Consider the following 14,809-nt stretch of genomic DNA (forward strand, 5'->3'; position numbering starts at 1 on the left):
AGGATTTTGTGGTCTGTATCTAGATGTGACACACCATTGCTATTCAGTGTGTGGACCCAGGACTTGCATCCAACATGGAAAGCCAATGCCTTTGTTATATGTATTCAAAATGTATAAAGCTTTGGGAGTGCACAGAGCTGGGAGATGTATTTAGGCTTATCTATTCTGCTGTAACCTTTGTCATCCTCCTGAGATACGGAATGGAATTTAAAACATCAACATCATCATTTAATGCCAACTTGTCTTTCATGACATGTGAATGTTACTTTCTGACTTGGAAACTTTCAGCTTCTTAAAGGTGGCTCCATCATTGCTGGGAAGACTAAAAGAAATGCTTGGTGTCTAAACAAATATGTCACCTGCATTTGTAATTTCATTCCATTGCTCAGCTCTTCTAGTGACTCTCAGCTAATGAGCTGGAATTTAAACTGTGAGTTTAGAGGAGCCAATGCTCTTAGTCACAATACCGATACTCAGAGGCATACTCCTGTTTTGGTTTGCATCATGATTAATGGCACAGCTTTGTGTACCTGTGGTAAAGGGTGTGGTGTGTCATCTTTAACCACTTAGATCCCTGCAAAATGCTGATAGGGCTAGGAAAACGTAATGAAATGCAACAAATGGTGTTTGTGTGACCAGGGCAAATGTTTGCATGTAAATGCAGCTGTCTGTCAAAAGCGACCACAGTTGTCCAGCCCTTGAATATTCTTTTGAGCTCCTTGGGCTTTACTTCGGGCAGCTGACTCTTTGAAGTACATCAGACATACTATATCATATATATATACATATATCAGATATATCAATTATCTGTCTTCAGTTGGTCTAACTGATCACTTGGGACTGCTGTGGTACGCTGGATATTGTCAGTGCAACACCCTGCCAGCCACAGAAATGCAAGAGTGTAACTACAGTACAGTTCAACAGAGTTTCCTCTAGAAACACACAGAAATTAAATCAATCCTGATGCTTTCTCCTTAGTTTCCACACATCGATTCTAGACTTTATGTAGCAGTCTTCCTGGTGTGTTGGCATGGATTACTTTCTCTATGCATGTCTTCTTTCCAAGGATGCAAACCCTTGTTTGTTGCATAATGATTATATAAAAAAAAAAAAAATAATGTATTGCAAGCCTAAGTAGTTCAAATATGGAATTCCATGGTCCTGAGCCTTCTTTTAGAAAAGTTAAATGTAGATTTGTAGGAGGTTAACTCAATATCCTTGTAATGAGAAGGGTGCAGATGCAGTTCCTGGAGCTGTATAACAGAGCTGTCTTTTAGACCAGCAACATTGGTTCAAAACATAGCTTGCACTGGTGTTGTGCATTCATACTAGTAATTTACACTACATTGGCTATATCTGTGTGATTTTACCAATCCATGTAGCCCTAATCTAAATGAAGCATGCATTGAGCTTGTTTTAGAGACCCTTACAAGCTACTTCACATGCAAATGCAAATGCTTAATAACTAGAGCTTAAGGATCATGTGATTCTTTAGACAGTAAATCTGGTGGTTCAGAGTTGTACACATATTTGGCAGCTTATAGGTTTATCACTTACAGCTAATCTTTTAGAGAACTGTGGCTTAATTCCTTTTGTTAACTAATTAAAAAAGAGAAAGAAGTTAAAGCTGCAATTAGACCTATTAAGACTTGTATTACTCACTCAATGGTCTGTGCAACTAGGATAAATGTATAATTAGGAGGTTTGTCCAAACATGATTAAAGCTAGTCATGTGTCCTGTGCCATCAAATATTGATGTGTGCATGAGATTGAGAGTAAAGCCAATACGAAAATGTGAGTATAAACCATGTCATACTTTTCAGAGAAAATATATGATCTCTCTTTTGGCGTATTATAAATATTTCATGCAAATGATGAAAGCTTTTTTCAGATGAAAATCCTGGAGGGATCACGTCTGGTCTATAGCTCCCTGTGGTCTAGTATCATTGGCAGCAGTAGTTAGACCAGGTCCATCTGACCCCATCAGCTATTGCTGTTTTTGTGTGCAGCTTGCTGATTGTTCAAGAAATCCAGAAGTTATCAGGCAGTGCATCTGTATTGGAACCATAAACCATAGAATATCCAGGGATGGAAGGGATCCACAAAGATCATCGAGTCCAACTCCTGGCTCCACACAGGATCACCCAAAAAATCAGACCTGATAACCCCTATGTCTGAGAGCCTTGTCCAAACGCTCCTTGAACTCTGGCAAGCTCAGTGCTGTGACCACATCCCTGGGCAGCCTGTCCCAGTGCCCAACCACCTCTGGGTGCAGAACCTTTCCCTAACCCCCAGCCTGACCCTCCCCTGTCCCAGCTCCATGCTGTTCCCTTGGGTCCTGTCTCTGTCCACAGAGAGCAGAGCTCAGCTCCCCTCGTGAGGGAGCTGCAGGCCCCATGAGGCCTCCCCTCGGCCAGCCCTGCTATGGACTGAGCAATATGGGTGACTTTAGCTGCTCCTCATGCATCTTGCCCTCTAGACCCTTGACCATCTTTCTTGCCCTCCTTTGGACGTTCTCTAATGTTCTTCTTATGTCCTTATATTGTGGTGCGCAGAACTGCACTCAGTACTTGACATGAGGCTACATCAGTTCAGTGATCAGCTGATACCCTGAGGCATGAGGATTTGTATCCCTTCAAAAACTCTTATCTGTTTTGGAGGATTGGGTTTCTTTTTTGTTTTGGTTTGCTAGTTTTCAAATTACAAAGTAGTAAATTCTTCAGCTTAGAGCTAGGGCATGTTTTTCCTTCCATGTGGTTAAGAGACGTGAAGAAGAGCAGGTCCACTGACCTTATCTACCTCAGATAAACATGCATGAGGGCTTTCTCTGTGCACTAGTTTCTGGTGCTGGTCTCTCGTGAAGGGGGATTCCCAGGAAGACTGTGGCAGTTCAGATTCTCTGTCAGCCATGGTTCTTTCCATAAGTTGTTGGTTATGTGGCATATACAAGTTGGCGAAAGAGACTCAGAGCACCTTTGCATCCTAAATTGCCCCCAGAGCTCATAGCAGTTGCATGGTATGGATCAGATGTCCCGACCACAACCCCTCTCCAGCTGTCCACATCCATGCTGGAGGTCAGAGCTGGTACCTAGGAGCCCTGCGGCAGCATGGCAGTGTCTGTGACCCTCTCTGCAACACTTTCAGCTGAAGCACAGGCAGGGAAATGTATTACTGCCATACAGCCCATTCAAAGAAAACCATTGCATCTTTACAAACCAGGAGTTGTTGGCAGCTCTCAAAGAGATGCAGACATCTCTGACATGACTGTTAGCAAAAATGAAAGGCATAAATAAATTGTTTGCTGTAATAACTCTGTTTCAAGAACCTTCAGTTGCTAGTGCTGACCCAGAGAAAAAGACACCGAAGTCTTGAAGCTGCTGGTCTTAACCTGCAGAAATGGAATAAGCTCAGGTGCTGAAAGCGCACTAAGTCTTTTTCAATTTTCCTGCCAGAGTGAGAAGTATTTGCTCAGATGAACAAATTACAGAACAGCTCCAAAGCAATGCAGAAAAGAATAAGCTTCTTAATATATACCAATTTCTGCTTGGGGAACAGTGAAATTCATTTACCGGTTCCCTCTCTTAGCTGCCTGTGCTGCTCTTAAGGGCAGATAATGTAGAGAAGAATTTGGCTGGTGTCAGCCCTTTTTGTCTCACTAAATTGCTGAGAGTCCTGGGGTAGGCAAAGATGATAAAGTACTTGAGGGAAAATGTAGTGTAGAGGAAATGGTAGAAGTGTCCTGCTCCAGCTATGGAGGAGAATGGAGCTTCCTGTGTGTGAGTAATATCTGTCATTCCCATTTGTTTATGTCGGTTGTAATATTCACATACAAAGAGAGAGAAAAACATGTGCGTATGGGTGTATGTGTATATAAATACACACATAAAATAGCAGTTGTCTACATTGCATGCATAGTGGTTTTGGGATCCGTTTCTAAGTGGTTCGTGGTATATCTGTGGATATACCACGCGTAAGAATTTTTGAGTCGTTTCGTTGTTTGTATTTTTTTTTCCCTATATGAAAAATGAAAAGATTAGGCCTCTCTCTGAGAGGACTGTTTTTTTTTTTTTATCTTGGGGGCACGTACCCAGCAGTCCCTGTTCAGAGATGACAAAACATATGTTTCACTAACTGCTATTAGAGATGGAAGATTGAAGGCTCTAGCTTACTGAAATTATTGCATATTTTTTTTGTATAGGTACCAAGAGAAAGTGTGCTAGCAAATATCCAGAGATGTTTCAGAAAGATTAGAACAGGCACTGGCTTTGCAATCTTACAGAGCTCTAAAACAAGGCACAACATGATAAATTATAATTCCCTGGTACTGTTTTAGATTTTTAATGTTGTGCCTTGTCATTACACCTAAACAGCTGTATTATCCATAGTCCTGAATATATCATCTCAGAATGAAAATAGCATTTATGTCTTTATGCACATTTTGTTTTTATCAGATTGCTTACATTACCATCTAAAGTCAGAATCTCATGATGTAAATTTGGATACTTTATACCTTTTCTTCAGAGAATATAGTTAAAATAGTAAGTAGATATTTGGAGTGTGTAAGCAAGGGATAAGCCAGAGAGGAGGAATCGAGGAGGAAGTAGGGGAGAGGAACAAGTATGTTACTTGTTGCAGATGATTTCATTGTATGAGGACTCTGATTCAATAGTATAGGTGGAACCAAGTCACTCTTTACCACTATTAGAATTTTTCCCACAATTTTCCTGCTTTAAGCAGTATTTGACAGGAAGCTTATAACAACATTATTTGGAGGAAATCCCTGTCCAGTGTAATCAGGGTGTGATTCCTGGCTGGTAAGCACAAACCTGGGGCATTTTTATGTAGGTATTTCAAATTTGAGGAACATCCAGTGCATTTGCAAATTTGTTGTTCTACAGGTGTAACAATGACATACTCATGCCAAGACGGACAGATGACGGTTTTGTCTGTCACACTCTCTGTGATCCAAGACTTAACCTCTTACGAAACCAAAATCAGCCTCCAATTCCCCTGCTTTCTAATTCTGCATGACTAAGTCATTCAGTATGTTATAAATACTGTTGCTCATTCCAAATACATTGGGTACCTGTGCAGCAATCATTGTCAGCATGCTCCTGTAGTAATGTGGAGTGGTTTAGCATTGGGCAACTGGCATAAATTAAAAACTTGAGTCACAGTATTGCCCTTTCTGCATACACCCACACATCTCTGTTACGTATGTGCCGCTTATGGGAGTTAGATGAATGACAGCAGCACTGCAAACGCCCTCCCAGCAAACAAGGAACTTGTACACACTCAGAAAATAGGTATCGATGCAAGATTTACATCAAAATAAGAGGAAGTGAGGAGTGCACAAAAGTATTTGTTTTATGTGGCTACAGGAATTTTCAAGAAATTTTTTTCAGCTAGGGGATTGCGGTACAGAAGACAATGAAAATATGCTGGTGGTAAATTTTTGTCTGCTTTATGACTGAGGTGTGTGTCTTGATGTTTGCATGGCATTTTCCATCTTTGTGAATGAAAGACCTGTATTCTGGCTTAGGTTTTGCTGTAGGGCATGAAATCAGTCATTTTCCTGCAACTCCGCTGTAATTGCTCGTTATTCTTAAAGTACTTTCATGTTTAAGGACATATCACATTCCCTGCTGTTCTTCACAAATGATCTATAGAATAATAACAGTAAACTTAGGATTTGTAGAGGCTACATTTGTAGAAAAAGGTTCCCTGCACATACAGTTTTCTGCAGTTGAGTGGTGTTTAATTGCTGCACCTGCAATTACTTCTGGGTGTAGCTCAGGTTGCTCAGATGTCTAAGAACTTGATCGTGCTGATGTATCAAGCATTTTGGCATCAAAGTCCTGTGCCTTATGCCTTCACACAGCAGCACCCAGAAAATTGCAGGTGTACCAGAAAAGGTTGGCTTGAAAATCAGGTCCTTGCACTTTACAAAAATGTTGGCTGAAACAGGGTAACAGGCCATGAAGAAAATTCTATTAGATGAATAATTCCTTTTCATCCTCCTCAGGCTGTGTCGTGCTGAATGTGAAGTCCCTCTCCTTGTTCTGTTCAGTTACCATTTACTTGGAAGGGCACATCATTCTTTGGGCAGCTTAATGCTTTTGTAACCTGCTCAGTTGCCTTGTGTGGCTCTGAATCTTTCATCTGGTGGTAATACTTGCTGAGCACGCGGATGTTCATGCGTTCAGGTGGCTCACAGTAAATCTCAAGTCTTATCTCTTCATAACTCTGTGCATCTCGGCTCAGACTGTAACCTGAGCTTTCTCAGAAGTGTTCAGCTGTGGCTTAGTCTGTCTTCCTGCTGCAAGGGGGAGATTTATGCTTTTTTCAAGGAAAGCGGAGAGGTCGGTGCTTAGCACCTTTGGAAATCCTCCCTTATTCAGTATCTTCTAATCATGGAGAAAATCAAGAGTTGGGGAGATTGTGGGTTCAACTCCTGCACAGCTTTGAAGAGCCTCCAGAATTTCACCAGTCTTAACTCGTCCCTTGGCATGCCGGGGAGGCTGTGGTTGCGCTCGGCAGGTATTACTTTCCCTGGATCCCAGAAGCAGGATTTGTTATACTCAGCCACCTCCCAAAATCTCCCTCTGTCAGTGCACTGTTGCTGGCAATTAGATTTAACGTGCTGAAAATAAATTGAGGGTCTTGCTGTCTTAGAAAATCATATTGAGTGCGATATGGTATTATTGCTACTTTTCTTTCATGCCTATAAATCTTCACAAAAAATATATGGCCCCTTTTATCCCCAGCAAGAGATAAATAAAAAGAATCTGAGGTTTTAAAAAATAAATGCATACAATGTTATCACTTTCCATTCACATGTGTTTATATTTCCCTAGCTGGGCAGCTTTCACTGTTGTCCATCCTGAATTCAAAAATATAAAGGGAGGCTTGCTAAGGTGTTTTATTTCTTTTTGCAGTATTTCTGGCTTCTTGTGCTCTCACGAGGTTTGGTTGGCATCGGTGAAGCAAGTTACTCCACTATTGCTCCAACCATCATCGGAGACCTTTTCACCAAAAACACAAGGACCCTTATGCTGTCTGTTTTCTACTTTGCAATTCCTCTTGGCAGGTAGGTAACATAATGCTTTTTTCATCTGCTTTTGGCTTTTCTTTTAAAGCTAGCTCACACAAATCTTAAGTTGTTAAAGATGATAGTTGATCTGTCTTTGGTTGGAACGATTTAGACAGGAAAATATTGTCAGAAGTGACTAATTAGTTGCAGGAATTGAATTATTTTTTCTAGCCCTGTTACTCGTTCACGTGTGACTTTTGGGAACTAGCGGGAAGGATTTATTTATTTTTTTACAGAAATTGGGTGGGAATGGAAACAAAATATTTTAACCGACTTTCTTGGAGCATTATTAAACTAAGCTATCAATTTGAATACTATTATATTTGTTCTGAATTGGTGCTTCAATTCATTTGAGGTCCATCCACTGTGGATTGAAAGGTCAGCTATGAACTTGAGATCAGTGTCCAATATTCCATTGGATTTCAGCATTTTTAGACCAACAGTGCTGGGAAGAGTTACATATTAGCTGCTGTCCTCTTCATCCCCCGTGTTTCTTCCCTGAAGAACTAGAAGAGGCTAGAACACACAATTGGTTTTGACTGTTTTTATCTTTGCTTAAGAACAGCTGTGATTATGGTACTCTATTAAAACTCAGACTGATTCTCATCCTTTCATCACTTGCAGTGGCTTGGGATACATCACTGGATCAAGTGTGAAGCAAGTTGCTGGAGACTGGCACTGGGCATTGCGGGTAAGCCGGTCTCTTGGTGTGACATTCACATGCAGGTTTCCATTTTTGAGCTTATAACGTGGACCATCCACAAGCAAAAAGTACTTGTTGGGATTTTTCCAAATCCTTCAGCTCTTCAATGATAAAGATAGCTTGAAATTCAAAATGTTCCTAAAATGCATTATTTTTTATTATTATTTTCAAAGTATATATTTTTGTTTATTTTTCCTCAGTAAAATTGCACATTGTGAACACTGAATTCGCCTTCAATAAGCACTAGCCTGGCTTTGGGCCAGTACATAGGAAACTTTACTGAGTCTTATGTATCAGTTTTAATAACATCTTAATAACAGCTGTATCAGTTGATCAGTGTTAGAAGAGTTCTACCACACAAATCCCCAAGCTGTTATTATATACAGTTATATAGAGACGGTAAAGGATTGGAGATTAACGCCTGTGGATATTAAGTGCATAGCAGATGCATTCTCTAAGCAAATTGGAAAGGTATGTGGTTTTGGCTCATTGTACTTGTTTTTCTCCCTGCTTGGGAGCAAGAATTTTCCGATCACTTTATTATCAGTCAGCCATGGTTTCTTGATGAGTTTGGGAAGAAGAGGTATTGGCCTTAAATCAACTCCACAGTCTTTCAGGCCCTTGCTGTCAAGAAATTCTGAGAATGGCTTCCTGCTTTGAGGAAAAAACACTTTGTTCCAGTTTCCGCTTGTTTTTCTGCCCTGAGACAGTCGGTTTCCTTCTACTTTAACCTCTTGGGACCTTGATAAATGTGTTGAAAAGATAATACATTCCAATCACATACGCACAAACAGATCCTGCACACAAAGATGTCTTGAAAGAGCTGGCAGGAAGCAGCCCAGCAGAACTGTTTTCTGACCTTTGGCAGTCTGGGTGGCATGTGCCCCAGTGAGTTGCATTCTCTGGCTTTGGCACTTCATGAGGACAATGAATCTCATATAGCCCAGGCCAACCCCATTTGTAACAGCAGGTGATGAAATATGTGGGTTCCCATCTCAAGTGAATGTTCCTTTCTGTGGCACAGACAATTGCCTGTCCAGCAAAGGTAAGAAAAGCCAGGAAAGTCACTGTGAACAGTTCATTTGCACCTAGGAGAGTTTCCATCTGTCAACCTGAAATGAAAAGAATTAGGTTTAATAACCTAAAGCTTCAGACCAAGACAGTGCCTGCCTCATTCAATAGCAGAAATGCTTTAAGGGTAATATGAACTTTTGAGCAAAGGTTAACACAAGGGAAGAGAAACTCCAAAGCCCCTTCTCCCAGTCATATTGTCTGATTTTTGGGTGGTCTTGTGCAGACCCAGGAGTTGGACTTCATGATCCTTGTGGGTCCCTTCCAACTCAGGATATTCTATGGTTGCATGATTTAATGATTTATCTTGGACCACTCTTCTATCTGTAAAATCCAAATAATTAGTTTGTACAAAGAAATCATCACTAGCGCCTTTCTGTTTGGTTGAAGTCTCCATAGTTATCCTGAGAAATCCAGACAGTCTGCAAGGCTGTACCCCTTACGGGATCTTGATTTCCACCGTAAATGACACGTGGATGCACGATTCCCTGACTGTGTGAAACTGTGGGAAACTGTAAGACAAGCTCCATACTTCCGTGAGTGTTTCTTAGGACAGGATTGCTTAGTTTTGTTAGTCAAACAGCACATGTCAAAAGCTTCCAGACATCAGCATAAAGGAGCCTCTGTTCTTTTGGCAATCATTGTACTCCTGCAAGATGTACTAGATTTGCCAACGTGATGCTTCCCTCTGTGATGCCCTGTGGCACCCAGCTCTGGAGGAGGTCAGGAATACTCAATGGGCTGAAGAAGGCAGAAGGGCACTTTGGCTAGGGGCAACTTTGTCTCTGGATCTAGCACTAATGGCAGTGTTTTGCTGAGTATCAACGGATATTGTCCTGTCAGGGGAGTAAGCCTCCAGATAAAAATCAGAGACTTGAAATTGTATGGCTCTGGAAAATATCAGCATTTCCTTTGTTTGTTTGTTTTGTTTAACAGTGCTATGTCTTCTGTTCAACTGTGATAAGAGTACTGTATTGAGCTTCATTTGTCCCTGCATGAGGAACATTCCTATCTTTCCAGTTCTAAAATATTTTTTTGGTCTTCCATTACCTTCCCTAGAAAAGCTCTGGATTTGTCTTCTTTGGGCATGTAATATATCTCTATGTGTAAAGACCATTTTCAGGTTATTATTGGAAGTATATTTTTAGGAACAGGAATTTTATTTTGAAAATGACATGTACAGAAGAGATAATAGTTCACTGAAAGTCCGTGTTTCTATTTTCCTAATAGAACCATTTTCCATGCTAACAATAATGGAATTCCAGTGTCAAAACGAGAATCACATTCATAGCTTGTAAAACACTGTGGAATGTTTGCATTTTTGTCTAGTGATTGACAGAAGGGATTGGAAACTCGGAAACCTAAGTCTTGAATGTGTCATTTTTCTGTCTTCCAGCTTGCATTTTCATTGTTTCTTAGTCTGCTGCACACTGAGGTAATCACTGAAAGCTGCCTGAAAATGAGAAATCATTGCAGATTAGATGGAAGACCACAGAAAGGGTTGCATGTCAAGCAAGGATTTTCAAAACCAACATGCTCCCCAGATCCAGAAATCTTTCACCTGGGTTCATTGCCCATAAGAGGCTTTTAAACTGTCGCAGAAATTAGTTGGTCTCTTAGCCCAGCTGGGTGCAGGTTTCCAAAGAGTTAAACATCACCCAGAATCTTGGTACTGTAATTACACAAATAAATGGACTGCCTTACCTCAGAGTATTCTCAAAGCTTCATGCTTGTGAAGTGAGATAAGAGAGTCCCAGGAATGACAGGGAGGAAGGAAAGGAGCAGATGCCTCAGTGTGCTCACAGATTCTGGATAGCCATAAAGAGCTGGGTTGCTGAAATGAAACTAATGTAATCTGTTTCTTACTGACTAGTCAAATCAAACACTGCTGACTTCCTGTGCTGTTTTCCTGTTCCTTTCTCACAGGTATCTCCACTCCTAGGAATGATAACAGGGACACTCATCTTGATATTTGTACCCGCTGCTAAAAGAGGAAATGTTGAACAACTTGGGGGACAACTGAAGGCTCGGACCTCATGGCTAAGAGACATGAAGGCACTGATAAGAAAGTAAGAACACCCTGCTAACGTATGCTTTGCCTCTGCTGCTTAATGTGAACATCAAATGGCCTGTACTTAACACTGTGGGGTTGGAAAGTGGCATCATGTAAGGAGTTGCAGAAAATTCGGTGTGTGGGCCTAGGAAAGAAAATCACAGTTACTTTTTCACTGGATGTTGACTGTGATGACAAAGATGAATTCCATCTTTTGCTCTAACTTTTCCAAGATTCAGATCTAAGAGTCTGCTTTGTTTGGCTCATATGTCAGACTAATTAAGGCTTTTGAAGTGTAGAAATTGCTGTGTTCCTGTATTAATTGTTGTGCCACTGTTGTTCAGATGTCCTTTTATATCCTTTTATATGTCCCTTATATCAATTTTCTTCCTTGAAAAAGCTACTCTGCTGAGTGGAGAGTTCAATTCCAAAGCAATTTAAGAGGAGAAAATACACAAAAGCTTGCACTACATGGCAAATTTAAATATATATATATATATATAAAATATATATATAACCACATGTGACTGCATGTGCATAGAATGTGGTTGGATGCTTGTATATCTGCATAAAAGATCACACGCTTATGAGTTTTTAAACAGCTGCACTTGCTTCCAGAATGCTTGCCTTTGAATGTGCAAATATTTGTGTGTGTAAATTCAGTGTTACCTTGGAATTCTGATGTAAAACCTGTGGTGTCCTCCATTCTTAGAACTGCTGGCTAGGATGTCTTCCTGGTGTTGTCACACAGTACCAAAGGGCTATGAAAAGTGGTGATTGTTAATTTATTGGTATTTTTATGTTACTTATTTTGGTGGTTTATCCAAGTAGCAAGCATATAGTAACCTGGAAATAACTTGGATGGGGAGGGAGAGGTGGAACTGGTAATTCGGGTAACCAGGTGATATTATGGTGATAGTGCTGTAATTCACACATCACATTTTAGTGATTAAGTACTGATCGTCTCCTGAAAGGGTCCCAAAAAAGTGGTCCCTTTGAAGCACCTCTGAAGAGTTAAGCGCGTTATTATCAATAGAACGTCATATATGAAGAAATATTTCCTGCTTCTTCTTCTCCATTTCTTTGTACCTCGTGTTATCATTGCCCCTGGGCAAAGGGAGGTGAGTAGTGGGTCCTCTTCTGGAGCCCTCACTCTTTCTGTTTCCTTCTAACCGTTCTCTTGGTTTTGCCTCTCGTGTCTCCACAGCCGCAGCTATGTGTTCTCCTCACTGGCCACCTCAGCTGTCTCTTTTGCCACTGGGGCGCTCGGCATGTGGATCCCTCTCTACCTTTACAGAGCACAAGTTGTGCAGAAGACTGCAGAGACTTGCAACGCGCAGCCCTGTGGCACCAAAGATAGGTGAGGTTCATACACCACTGCTTTAAAGAGGGGGGAGGGAGGGTGGGGGCTTATTTACCAGAGGAAACAGGCAAGTCCCATGGAGTCAAGTCACTAGAATGTCTGTAATTTCCTGTAGATCCTTGCAACAATGATAGGAAATGCTGGGATTGTAAACTGGGTTTTATTTCTCTTCTTTTCTTCATTGCATGAAGTCAAACCAAGGCAGAAGTGATGACCTCAGCTCAGTCTTAGTTCCCAGGCTACTGTACAGAAGGAGAAAAAAGACAGCTGTCTTTGCCTCAAAAAATGGTTGGAGAACTGAGAGAGAATGAGGTTTCTTAAGACCCATACTGATTTCTATGATAGCAGTGGAATCAGCTGGCGTGTCAGGGTAGCCAAGGTAGTGGCTATAATTCAGGGCTTGGACTGGTTCCCCTAAAGGCTGCAGAAACTGGCCCCGAAGGCTTTTATTTCTGTGAGAGGGAGGACTTCACTGTGTTTCATCGCTCTGTATACTACTGTGTATACTGAGTTTTGCTGAAGAATGGTGCAAAGATCTGGGAGACTTTGGTTTGGATTGCTTGATGTTACATGGTGTGTTTTTTCAGAGCCAGTGATATAATGTAGCTTGCAGCAGATATGCTGTGAGAAGTAATTCATTGTTCTGTGCTTTACCATAATAGCACAGAGCATAAAATGCTAACAAAAAATAAATGTATTTCTCCAGGTGAATAAAAGATATGAAAAACTGCCTTTTGCCAGCTCTTTTGCTTTTTAGCTTTTGAGGGAAGAATAACATTAGGAAAGCCTTCTTGCTCTAGCTGACACAATCTCATCACAGGTAAACTACTTAGTGGTTTGGAGTACCATCGACTAGAGCACCCAGCGGGCAGCCTCGCTCTGTTCTGAAAAATGCAGTGAGCAGAAAATACAGCTCCAGTCAGACTGCCCATCTGCTGTTCACAAAGACAAGTTTTCCACTCCTTGATGACACCTATATTTTGAGCTACCCCGGAGCTACTTTCATGTAGTTGCCAAAGACTGTAGCCTGAGTCCTGCACATACAATAGTGAGAAACCTTGACAGCTCCTGCTCTTGAATTTCAATAAATGCATTTTGTATGTGTATTACAACAGCAAAATAATCTAATCAGCCTTCTTTGAAATGGGCTGGAAGGAGTTAGAAAATTGCTGGTGTTTGTTGTCTTGTTAGGTTTCCATTTCCTTAAGCTTCCAAGAGCCTGCTCTGTCCATGATTTCCCTTACATGATCATTGTGCAGGTTATTACTTAGATTTTTTTGTACATAATTAGCTATACAATGCACTTTGTAGGGAGCTAAGTTCCACACAAAGAAGCAGTATGAGCCCTCTGCATCTCTGTGTGTTGATCAATGCCCTTGTACAAGGCTGAATTTTATCTGCTGTTTTCCGTAATTTCAGGGGAAGGGTGCTGCAAACAAACACTCAGGATGTAGCTCATTTGTTTTATTTTAAACATGCAAAGCCAATATCCAGATTTTCATCAGCCAGTTTACCCTACTAATTTGTTCATAGGTCATCTCCATTTTGAGGAAAAAATCCAGAAAAATAACTGACTCTCTCTCTCTCTCTTTTTTTTATTTTTTTTAATAGCTTGATCTTTGGAGCAATCACATGCTTCACCGGTTTCCTGGGTGTTATCACAGGAGCTGGGGCAACCAAATGGTGCCGCTTAAAAACCCAGCGAGCTGATCCTCTTGTCTGTGCTGTTGGCATGCTGGGGTCAGCCATCTTCATCTGTCTGATCTTCGTTGCTGCCAAGAGCAGCATTGTGGGAGCCTATGTAAGTATAATCCTTTGCATATGTCAGTCTTCTGTCTACCAAACACCTTAGAAGATTGAGTGCATTGTCCCCTGCAGGAAGGCTTCGATGTTTTTCCCACTCTGAATGTCCTTCATTTTTCCCCTTGGCATATTGGCACTGTATAGATGTGCTTGGAAGGAAAATGTATTTCACTGTTTATCCCCTCTTACTGTCATCAGAATTTAGACCTGGGCATTTAGCTCTTGCATAGAAACTCACAGTTCCCTGCCTTTGGGTTGTTCTCTCTGTGCCTCTATCCATAACGCTATTGCTCTTGCCTAATGGTTTGGTACAGGAAAATTGGCAGCTTCCCTTACAATAAGGGTTTTGTAGCAGCAGTGATACCGAATTGTAATTACAATATAACTTGTCTGTGGGCACGCTTTTGGCTACTTGTAAGTACCATTAATTTCCATAACTAAGTAGCTTGCTGCAAACCAACAGTAATTACCATGTAAGTTCAATTTGTTGTTTTCTATATTACCATAGCACCTGAAATTCTAGTCACAGCTGAGGAATACACAATACTTGATGCTGCACAAATGCAGATTTAAACAATGGTCCCACCAGAACATTTATAACCTAAAGATATAAAAAGACATCAGATAGTTCCAGACAAATAGTGTGAAGGGAGAAGGAAAAACTCAAGATAATGTATAATAACCTGGTATGAGGTATTAGTCTTGCTTTCAGGAAAGAGTGGA

The 14,809-nt window shown here is 40.9% G+C and overlaps 1 protein-coding gene across 3 annotated transcripts in view; it reads left to right on the forward strand.

Annotated features, from left to right (window-relative positions):
* Nucleotides 1-14,809, forward strand: part of LOC137842224 (sphingosine-1-phosphate transporter SPNS2-like) — a 134,730-nt gene that overhangs the window by 75,632 nt on the left and 44,289 nt on the right. For all 3 annotated transcript variants that reach the window (XR_011088968.1, XR_011088967.1, XM_068655987.1), the window contains exons 4-8: nt 6,939-7,090; nt 7,718-7,784; nt 10,794-10,936; nt 12,128-12,280; nt 13,895-14,084. Coding sequence is in view for 1 of the 3 variants with exons in the window: in XM_068655987.1 (XP_068512088.1) it covers nt 6,939-7,090; nt 7,718-7,784; nt 10,794-10,936; nt 12,128-12,280; nt 13,895-14,084 (705 nt within the window). In the remaining 2 variants the exon portion in view is untranslated. The remainder of the gene's footprint in view (nt 1-6,938; nt 7,091-7,717; nt 7,785-10,793; nt 10,937-12,127; nt 12,281-13,894; nt 14,085-14,809) is intronic.

Source organism: Anas acuta, chromosome 19 (assembly GCF_963932015.1).
Source record: "Anas acuta chromosome 19, bAnaAcu1.1, whole genome shotgun sequence".
NCBI lineage: Eukaryota > Metazoa > Chordata > Aves > Anseriformes > Anatidae > Anas > Anas acuta.